General features: G+C 37.9%; 1 protein-coding gene and 1 non-coding gene across 2 annotated transcripts in view; both read left to right on the top strand.

The window, feature by feature from the left end:
- The first annotated feature begins 734 nt into the window (after positions 1-734).
- On the top strand, positions 735-806 carry TRNAQ-UUG (transfer RNA glutamine (anticodon UUG)). Its single transcript has one exon. It is a non-coding gene; the product is annotated as a tRNA-Gln (tRNA).
- A 9,554-nt stretch (positions 807-10,360) lies between these two features.
- LOC149947521 (Krueppel-like factor 7) overlaps positions 10,361-10,956 on the top strand; it is a 166,861-nt gene continuing 166,265 nt past the window's right edge. Inside the window, exon 1 of the mRNA XM_090171429.1 lies at positions 10,361-10,763. Within this exon, the coding sequence (XP_090027555.1) occupies positions 10,659-10,763 (105 nt within the window). The 5' untranslated portion in view covers positions 10,361-10,658. The remainder of the gene's footprint in view (positions 10,764-10,956) is intronic.

Here is a 10,956-nt window from a genome sequence, read left to right as displayed (position 1 = left end):
AGTAACTACGCGTCCAGCGAAAGTTTCGTGGTTTTTTTGTCTTTCATTTTTAAAAGCATTTTCCTGGAAGTAAATTTATTTACCTTTATGTTACTTTAAAAAATTACAATATCTTTCAGCAATTTCCACTTCCGGTTCCGGCTCCTCTTTCTATCCTGTGATTTTACATTCAGAATTAAATATTTAAACAAATATTTTTTAAATTTTCCACCAAAACAAATTTGGTTTTTACTTTCAGGCGAGGACAAAACACGTGCTTAGCCGCTACTGGGAGTGGCTTTAGAAGTGGCCCTTGGGGCCATATAAATCATACAATGCTTGGGGCCCTGACTGAGGGGTCGGGCATTTGCCTCTTTTGTGAACGGGATTGGTATTTTGGTAAAATCCAGAATTATTGTGGTTTGTCATATAAATTGTATGGGAGGGAAAATTCGTTAGTTTTAGATTTGTGGATTTTTATCTTAATTTTGTACGGGATTTTTCCAAATTAAGGATATTTGTGGTCTGGAAACGGTAACAGACATGTTGATTCATCAATTTGAAAAGTACAGTACAGTACGTTATTTAGATAGTTAGTTTTGCCAGCCAGCTTCAAATAGGTTCCACGGGACTAGAGTTAGGCTGCATTAATATAAATTGGTCACCAAATATTAAACCGGTTCGAATCCCTGAGATATTAATTCAAATAATTCAAACTAAACTAAAATGTTTATTTATTTTCCCGCCCAATGTGTGGTTCCATGGTGTAATGGTTAGCACTCTGGACTTTGAATCCAGCGATCCGAGTTCAAATCTCGGTGGAACCTCGTAGTTTCTTTTTGTTAAAAAGTAGTAAATAATAATTTTAACACCACAAATTTCTCTTACTGTGGTTGGTAGTTACTACGTTAACTTACTACAATTTAATTTAACTACAAGAAAATTTGGTCACAAAAAAAACAAATAAATCTACATTAGGGTTATTACCCATACGTAGTACATAATATGATATTAGGGAAAGCTAAGTATTAATTTTTATTTTAGAAATGTGATACAAATTAAAAAAATTACTTGTGATTTAATCGATAAGTGAAAAAATTTCTCCACCGATGGCGCCTTACACGTTTCTTGAACGATTCAACAACTCACCCATAGATGGCGATCGCTTTTCGGTAGGCAAAACTCAATACGTCACTTTCTAATTCAAACGGGTAGAAAAAGCCTTGGGGTAGCAATTTTTAAAATTATGAAAATAATACACTCTTTTAAAACTAAAATTAATGGTTTAAAATAAAAAAACACCAGCCCTGGCTACCACCTCCGTAATGGTTTAAAATAAAAAACACCAGCCATGGTTTAATTCGCTTCGATTACCTTTCCCAGGCGTGACGAATATGGGAAACCCCCCCCCCCCTCCCGGGTTCAGTATATTTAGGTATATATTTGTACCTCCCCCAAATTGTACTCCTAAACTTTTGAAAAATAAAATTTAATTATATAAATTTACAAATACATTCGTAATAGTTCTTTTTATAAACTAACGTGGCCTTATTGTTGAAATGTTGCTCTTACGTCACAGTCTCTTACTTTGACAAGCCTACGAGCGCGCGCTACAGTCGCGAGGAATATAGCTTTTTCTAGAGCGCGTGCAAATCGCTCGTGCGAGGAATACACTAATAAAGCTGGGTCTTGTGACGTAAGAGCAACATTTTAACAAGTTGGGCAAGACCACTTTTTATTTTATAAAATCAACTATTATAGTCAAATTTGGCGAGAGGAGGAAGTTCGAAAACCATTAAAAGTAAATCTTTGAACAAAGCATTTTAATAGATTATAGTTATTATATGGTAAAGCAGGATACACAGGTAAATTGTTTTGGGCAATATTATGATATTGATTTTAATTATTTTTTGTTCAAAAAAGGATACACGACGAAAGAAAAAATGGTTAGATATTAATTAGGTGATATCATGAATATATTTAACCCATGAATATTCAACTGGAATAGAGTGTTGTCGTCTGAAACCCTGCGTAATTTGTCTATTGATAAAAAACGGTAACTGTCATGGCGGCCACTATTAACACTACCGCTGTGACGTTACACGTGAAACGAAGAAAATTCCATGGAGATTTTGGGTTTTAAGCATTTTCGGTTGCCATGGCAAATCGGGCCCTAAATGGGTTAGAGTGTGCAATAACTGGTGGCTTTACCGGGGAGTCGGGGTCCGGCTCTTGTAACCCATAAGGGTGGTGGTGCACTGGGAGATGTTGGCTCTGATCAAATGGTCCTATCCACCTCCAACTTCGGTCCGGTTTGGGCTGGATACTGAGCTTCGGCTCAGGCTAACGGAGAGGGTCCGTGCACACTGGCCGCCTCGGCGGATTGGGTAGCCTGCTGTGGGGCGGTGGGCCTCCATATGCGGGCACGGCGGTCCTGTTTCCCGGCCTTTTGGACCCACACCGGGATCTCCGGTGCCAGCTGTGCCGGGTTACTTGGACTCCTGTGTGCTCGTCGTTCCCCTTTCGGAGCTCTATCCAAAGGGTTTGGCTCCTTACCTACGTAGGTAGGGTGTCGGCTGGAGTTGCTATAGCATCTACTCTTACTCCCACTGCTGTGTGCGAAGTGGGGATTGGTCCACCCATTGCTGCACCTTCTGCTGGGTTGAGTGGCTTGCATCAAAGGTGCGACCATCAGTAGTAGGGCTCTGCTACCGATGCTGGATTTGTCACCTGTCCGGGCTAGGGGGACGCTGGCGTAGGGCACTATGATGATAGGCCTCCGGTGGTATGGTCTCTGTTACTAGGTACACCGGGCTATAAATTCTGACACACTGCCATGGCAAATCGAATAGGTAGTGCAACTTCTTCTTTTGGGAAATTTCATATCCCATATAGGTCTACAAACATTACGCCCGACTTTGAACAAAATCGGCAATAAACACCTCGGGTACTCTCCTTGTCAGTTTCATATGTCTGTTTGACCAAAGACTGTCGAATGAGGACCTTTCACACATCAATAAAGCTTTATTACTATGCACAGGTTTGTCACTCTATTTTAAAAAAGTCTCAGGAAACCGACAAAGTTTATGAAAAGTGTAATATTTTTTTATTTTTATAGTTTTTTCGAACAGAATTGTACGAAAATTTTAGGATAAATTAGGGCCTACGAAGGTCCGAAAAGTCGGTAAATGAGAGATTTTGGCCTAAGGCTTACTGAAGAGCTAAAACGGTCCCGGTGCCTATTATAAAAAACAAGTCGGCCCAGGCCGTAATATTAGTTCCACATCAGTGTATTCGAGTGGGCAAACCCATACACCCTTAGTAGACACAGGTAGGCAAACTAATACAAAAACTGTTGAGGCTACGTGATTTCTTATCGTTTGATATATAAATTGCCATAATAAGTTAAAGAGTGGGTGCCGCCCACCCTCAGGATACCCGGATGGGCAAACCAATACAAAAGCTGTTGAGGCCATATGATTTCCTAGCGTTTGATATATAATTTACCATCCTATGTTAAAGAGTGGCCACCGCCCACCCTCAGGATACCCGGGTGGGCAAACCAACACAAAAGCTGTTCAGGCCATGTGATTTTATATTATCTCGGTGATTAAATTAGTATTTTCTTAGAGCAGATATTTAATATGGATTATTAACAACTGCATAAATCATATTATTGCAAGAATGTATTTATGTACTATGAATATGGCAAGACGGAGATTCTGTCCCCATGGTCGGATACGTTTCAGCTTAAGGGCCTGTGGCCAAAGCCCTAGCCAAAGTGCTAGCCTATTGAATTTAACATGTTTGATACTAGCAAAGCAGACTTTTGCAACACGCCCTAAGTTCGACTGCTTTGGATTTTTTGATCTCACTCTTTCAAGTAGACGATTTCAATCTTTTACTTTTATTGTTCTATGAGACCAAATTGGTTTATTTCGATAACTCTCCCTTTAAGGGGGTTGGTCGGAGGGGGCGGAAACTAACGGCACTGCGTGCGCGTCAAAGAGCTCTATCGAATGAGACTAACTTGTTTTTTTTTCGATCACTTTCCCTTTAAGGGGGTGGTTCGGAGGGAGCGGAAATTATCGGCACTGCGTGCGCGTCGAAGAGTTCTTTCGAATGAAACCAAATCTCTGGACCAACTATACAAACTATACAAGTTCGCCAAGAAGGCGATAATATTATTTTGTGCCACATATTTATTACTTCTGACCATACACGGTTTCCATAAGGGGTCGAAATTGGGGCGGGGTTAGGCGAAGTTTGAGGCTAACTTGACCCTAAAACGCCGTAAATATACGTAAAATAACGCGGAAAAACGAACGGGAATTGCGACAACTTAACTTGACAAATCCCCCCGCGTTGCAAAGAAAGATTAGAAGTTCCGAGTAAGATCTGTACAGAGCGGTTTGGTTCGGTTGGTAGAGGCATCGGTTTTATGAGATTACGCGGCCCGCAGCTATCTGTGTTCGAGTCTCGGTGAAGCCACTAGTATAAAATATATTAATAAACTATTTTTCGCAGCTCCATCTACCGTGTCGTCGCTTTTCCACGCCAAACAAACAAACATACAACACTTAACGACAATCCGTCCGTAGCAATAGTCCCACTTCGATATATATATCTCGATGTGGAACTAAAAATCAGCCTAGCTGATTTATCTAAAACATTTGGATCATACAGTCATACATTTCGGGGGGTACGTTCTCCTGTGCTCCATGCCTGGCCCTCAATGGGTTAGAGTGTGCAATAACTGGTGGCTTTATCGGGGATTCGGCCCATTCGGGGTCCGGCTCTTGTAACCCATAAGGGCGGTGGTGCACTGGGAGATGTTGGCTCTGATCAAATGGTCCTATCCACCTCCAACTTCGGTCAGGTTTGGGCTGGATACTAAGCTTCGGCTCAGGCTAACGGAGAGGGTCCGTGCAAACTGGCTGCCTCGGCGGATTAGGTAGCCTGCTGTGGGGCGGCGGGCCTCCGTATGAGGGCACGGCGGACCCATCTCCCGGCCTTTTGGAGTCACACAGGGATCTCCGGTGCCAGCTGTGCCGGGTTACTTGGACTGCTGTGTGCTCGTCGTTCCCCTTTAGGAGCTCTCTCCAAAGGGTTTGACTCTTTACCTACGTAGGTAAGGTGTCAGCAAGGTGTCAGCTGGAGTTATAATAATAATAATAATTATTATTATTATTATTATTATTATTATTATTATTATTATTATTATTTGTCACCTGTCATGGCTAGGTGGACGTTGGCGTAGGGCATTAAGATGATAGGCCCCCGGTGGTATGGTCTCTGTTATTAGGTACACCTGGTTATAAATTCTGACACACTGTGCTCCATGCCTACACCATATCATTTCATTCTGTCTTCATGATACGTTTCAAAAATTAAAACATAAATAATGTTTGATCATAAGCATTCAAAATATTCAGAAGTTATTTAAAGTAAAAATCATACAAATCATCGTGAGCTATTATTATAGTGCGAAGTATTAAAATAGTAATAATGCTGAAGAAATCACGTACAAGAATAATTACGCAACTGTTGCTGCTTCTTTAGAAATTGAGATTGGGACAAGCAAGTCCAGTTGCTAAACGTCGATAGTTAAGAGTTTGCAATACATCTATAATACAAATTATGTCGTTGAATTGTAGGATCTTATGTAATAATTATTTTACATCCTTGTAAGTAATTTTTGTTAAGTTTTATGTAAAGGTGACTGTTGCGGATGAGTGGCAGAACCACCACCCACGAAAAAGCACGAGGAAATTTTTGCTGCCAACTCGAAATGATGCGGATATTCTTATTTTTATTTATCACTCCGAGACAGAAACACTACCCTTACTTAAATCGCTCCTACAGTTAGGAAAAATGTAGTCTGCAGAAGTAGCAGTTCGTTTTCATCAGGGGATGCCAGGCTTTTCAAAACAAGTTTATTTTTGATGTTCCAAGTATATCTTTGGAAATTTAAAGTAATTTAACATTTCAATTTGTCTTTCTCCTGGTGGTAAAATCTATCAGACTTCAGCGAGTTTTGCTAGTGCATGGATCTGCAAAACACCCTAAAAATTGTACACTCAAAAAATCCGTGCTTTTGTGTTCAATGTCCATAATAGTATTTTAGCAATCAAAGAACGGAAATGTTGCGTTTTAAATGTGTAAAATGCGTTGATAACTTAAAAACGTCGTCGATATTTCAATTTGGACACATGCAATTAATTATGAGTAGATATCTGTAGATTGATCTAATAGACGCGCTCTAGCGTTGCAAAGTGCGCTGTTCATATATTATCTTATTATACTTCAAATATAATTAATTTTGCAATGAATTTAGCATCAATTTAGGCGCAATCTGATACTCGAACAAAAGTTAAAAATACAAGTTTTTGACACTTGTAAATGACATTTAACTATTCCATCAAATAATGTATTTTAAAATTAACCTAAAGAAAGTCACATTTTTTTTAAGAAAGTTTATTTACAGCTTTAATAACAAAGAAATAATTTTTGGATATCAATTTTAAAAGTAAATTTTTCAAAATATACCAGTGCAATTGATACATCCTTTAGGTATTCCCTGTGATATGGGTGGGTCATGAGCAGGATTCTCCGAAATAGCGAGTTTAGGCCCATTTGTATACCTAATCCACTTCTAATTGAAACTTCTGCTTCGTGGATTCCCTCGATCTGAACTTTAAGGGTTGAAGTAGATGAGTTATGGCTAACAAACATAATCAAAGACTACGCTTAAAATTTGTCACAATCTTCGTATTTGACATTAATTAAAGGAATGGTATCAAAATATAAAAATTTACTAAATTAAAACGATTTCATCTTGGAGATTCTTGGTGGAACAAGAAAGTTTTGATACATTACGGTTTTAATTTGTGGTCTATTTTCGTTGCCATGGTAACGAGTTTATGTCGGCCGTGACATTAGAAAGATAATGGTGGTTGGTCACGCGATTCTTTGCCTAACACGATCATAAGGTGTTTTCCCTCGTGACTAGCTGTGACGTAGAATAGTGTCATGGGGGTTATTTTATGGCGAGGTTTAGCTACGACGAATGCCTAGAACGATACGAGCAAATATTATACTTGTATAGACATTGTATTGAATTCACTGCCTCGCGCGTAGTCAGTTTACAAAACTCATGGAATAATGTTATCCCGAAAGAAAATCGCCCTCTAGCGAAGCCCTATCAAACAATACATGAGCCCATAGTTATGACCCCCGCTAAAGAGTGTGTGCTGCGAGTTGCGAATAGCTCTCAGTAAGCATAGGAAGTGTCTTACTTATGGAATATTACTGTTGACTAATGATAGATAATATTATGGAAATTTGAAATTATCATTGAAAATTGAACTCTCTCTCTCTCTCTCTCTCTGAAATTTCAATGCAAATTGTTTATAAACACCGCAAATGAAACTAGATATTGAAATTCATTTCTTTGATCAGGTTTAAATTTTTACAAGGGTAAAAACTTATATAGGGCTATAAAATAAATATACATTTTACCTTCAAAGACTTTATCGTTATTCTTTTATCAAAGATAGAATGTTTTGACTGTGTAGGTTTTAAACTTTCTCCATTGACGGCCTAAGAACCAGTTCATTCACTCCATTACGAGCGGCAATGGAAACCACGCTTATTGAGAACAAAAATTATTTAAGAAATTTATTTATTACAATATCTGATTTGTTTCGAACAAGTTGGGAAATATTTCAGTCATTACATCAACTCTAAGCTTAAAAACAAAGTTTGCCTGCAAATTGATTTTCTTCCATCAGGAAAGCTGGAGCATTTCCAAACGTCTAGATGGCGATTTATGAGCACTTTATACCCTGCCAATCCTGAAACCATCTAAAAATAAAGGCTCGTTTTATCAATTTTAAAAGGAAACTTTTGTCTAACAGGAAACTATTCGTAGAAAATTATTATTATTAAATTATTCAAAACTCAATATTAAAAGGTTTAGTATTTTGGTTTTTATCTTGTTGGTCTGGTCTTCAGAAATCGAAGGGGTAGTCGCTTGTAAGATTTTTGTACATCTGACTAATCATTTTAGAAAAACACTAACAAGGAGAGTACCCGAGGTGTTTATTGCCGATTTAGTTCAAAGTCGGCTGTAATGTGGACCTATATGAGATATGAAATTTCCCAAAAGGAGACGTTGCACTACCCATTCGATTTGCCATGGCAACCGAAAATGTTTTTGACCACTTACAACCAAAATAAGATTTTTCCCTTATTTTACCCAAAATTTGTTACAAATTTACCCTAAAAATGTTTCAATTTACCCAAACTTGATGAAATTTACCTAAATGTGGTCCAAATTACACATTTCGTGATTTTCAAAATTTTTCCAAATTTTCGTAGCTAGGACCCTGTGAAACCGAGAAAATCCCATGCTTTTTTAAATGGAGATTTTATCGTTGTAAGTGATCAAAAACATTTTCGGTTGCTATAGCAAAACGAATGGGTAGTGCAACGTCTCCTTTTGGGAAATTTCATATCTCATATAGGTCTGCATTACGCCCGACTTTGAACAAAATCGGCAATAAACACCTCGGATACTCTCCTGGTAAGTGATTCCCTTTGATTTCTCACAATTTATCGGTGATTTCCGGTGATTTTCTTAAGCGATTTAGCGTGATTACCTACGATTTGTATACATGATTACTAATGTGACTACCCCCTCGATCCAAATACCCAATTCAGCACCTTGACATTCAGATTATTTAAAAAATAGTGTCGAAACCTATACTTTATGCTGCAATCCAACTTCTCCAACTCGGAACAAATCCTTCCGCGCTGAGTTTGCTTTGTTATACTGGTTCTGTAATTTATAGCAATACCTGCCCCATAAACCTTTTACAACTTGAATCTATTATAAAAATGTTTATTTGTTAAAATATTCATTTAAACCGAATACCAAGCTTTGATAGCATTTATATGTTACAAAACATATAATTGTAATTCTAAATTAATCTCAATTTTTAGTACGGAATAATATGTCTGGCTAAATCTCTTTGTTGTATGCTGCGTAATAACTTGTTTTATTGCACAATGAACATCATTCTATTCGATTTATAACTACATTTACATTTTATACTCTTAAATTATTTAAGCACATATTTAGTACTGGATTTTAGCAAATTTTAAAAGTATCATTTTTAACATTGCGTCTAAGATTCCAAAGAACCACTCTTCATAAAATGCTCTAACAAATTAATTTCAAAATTTCGGTTTAATGTTTTTAATGGATCTGTTTAAAATTGGAACACTGGGTGGAATCGAGTACGAAGTCTTTGCATGGTTTATGAAGCCAAAGCCTATTAATTTTGATTCCTTAGTGTTATAAAACTCCATTTTCTGGAATATGAAAAAAAAAACCCCTAAGACATTCTGAAGAAAAACAATTTAAGAGGCCCATGAAGATATTCTGCGGGCTTGCCACTTAGCCGTGGTAAACTATTTAGTACCGATTTTCTTTTACCGCTCTAAGAGTGTTCTAATATCGATCTAGGAGTACTCGAAGATCACTTTCGTAAAGCAATCTAAACTTAAAAATTAATAGAAAACGAAAAAAGGATGCGCTCTGAGTGTAAATGGAATTCATCTGACTCTAATTTCCGGCTGCACTTTTCATCACTGACAAATTAGTAAAAAAATTAGCGAAGCATAATCCAGACATTTAGTAATCTTTGTGGGTTACTCGTGGGGTTTCTTTATGACTATTGGTCAATCAAATTGAAAAAAAAAATCAGATAATAACCGGAAAATATAGGTTGATGTTGATAAATTACACCATGAAGTGCTAAATACGAAATAATTTTACCTCCAAATTCGAAGCCATTTTTTTAATAATACATTTTAGGTTCTTATTCGTTAATTCATCATAATTTTGTCAAAACAAGCCTTAGTTTTCATTTTCAAAGTGTTGTAAATTTCGGTAGGCCTTGGCCTCAAATATAAAAAGGGAGAAAAAACAAATATATCAGTGTCGTTAAAAGTCGTTACCGGATGGCGCCTTCTATAAATATTTTTGACGTCACTATGAATAAAGGGTAAAGTAAAAACCATTACAAACGTGTCATACTTTTTTATTACGTTACCTATGTCATTATCACTTCGCCTAACATTGATTTCGCTCTTCCATCGTTGGAATTTTAAATATTGAAAATAATTCGTTAAGCGAAGTTAAAATGCGTTATAATATTACGCGACGTGGAGCGCCACTAAATTTCCTTCCCCTTTCTGCTCGAATCGATGGAGGCTTCGGATTGGAGCGAGCTGGCGGCGCGTACCTCTAGCGGCGGTTGCGTGAACTACGGGCGAGTAAATTTTTGGCGGGTTTCAGTTGCTCGCTCGTCGTAGTCAGACAAGGTCTGCCTCTGTTGGAAGAGTGGTGGCCGCGTATTCAAGTGACAATGTGCGTTAGGTGTTTATAGCGCCTGTTTTGAATATTCGTCTCGGTTTTAAACCTTCCCTGCGTGAGTTTATATAGTCCGCAACTGTGTCTGTCGTTTAAAGTACTCCCAATTTCTTCGCGAGTCGCGGTCAAGTCGCCGGTATCTCTGGTAGTCAACGTCGAACCTGCCATTCGAACCCTCTTTATTTGCTTTTCGGATTCTTTGATTGTAAACAACCGTCGGCTAAATTCAACCGTCAAAATGGACGTGCTACCCAGTGGATATATTTTCAGGGAATTGCAAGATATTCTCGACACGGGCTGCTATTCCAGTTCTATCAATAGTTTGGAGGAAATCTGGCAATTGGTAAGTCGCTATTTTAATTCGTTTTTCGCGTACTTCGATTTTGACACGCGTGATTATGTCGTATAGACGCGATATATTTTACCAAGTATAACCGATTTTTTTTTAAATTTACGCTTTTGAGAATGAGCCAAGGACAGGGATCGCGCTGTCATTAAAGTTTTACTAGTTTATTAAGTAATCGTTCCGCTTGCGT

The sequence above is a fragment of the Leiobunum rupestre genome, chromosome 4 (genome assembly GCF_980474605.1).
Source record: "Leiobunum rupestre chromosome 4, qqLeiRupe1.1.hap1, whole genome shotgun sequence".
NCBI lineage: Eukaryota > Metazoa > Arthropoda > Arachnida > Opiliones > Sclerosomatidae > Leiobunum > Leiobunum rupestre.
The sequence above is the reverse complement of the archived record's forward strand: the minus strand, read 5'-3'. Positions and strand labels throughout refer to the sequence as shown.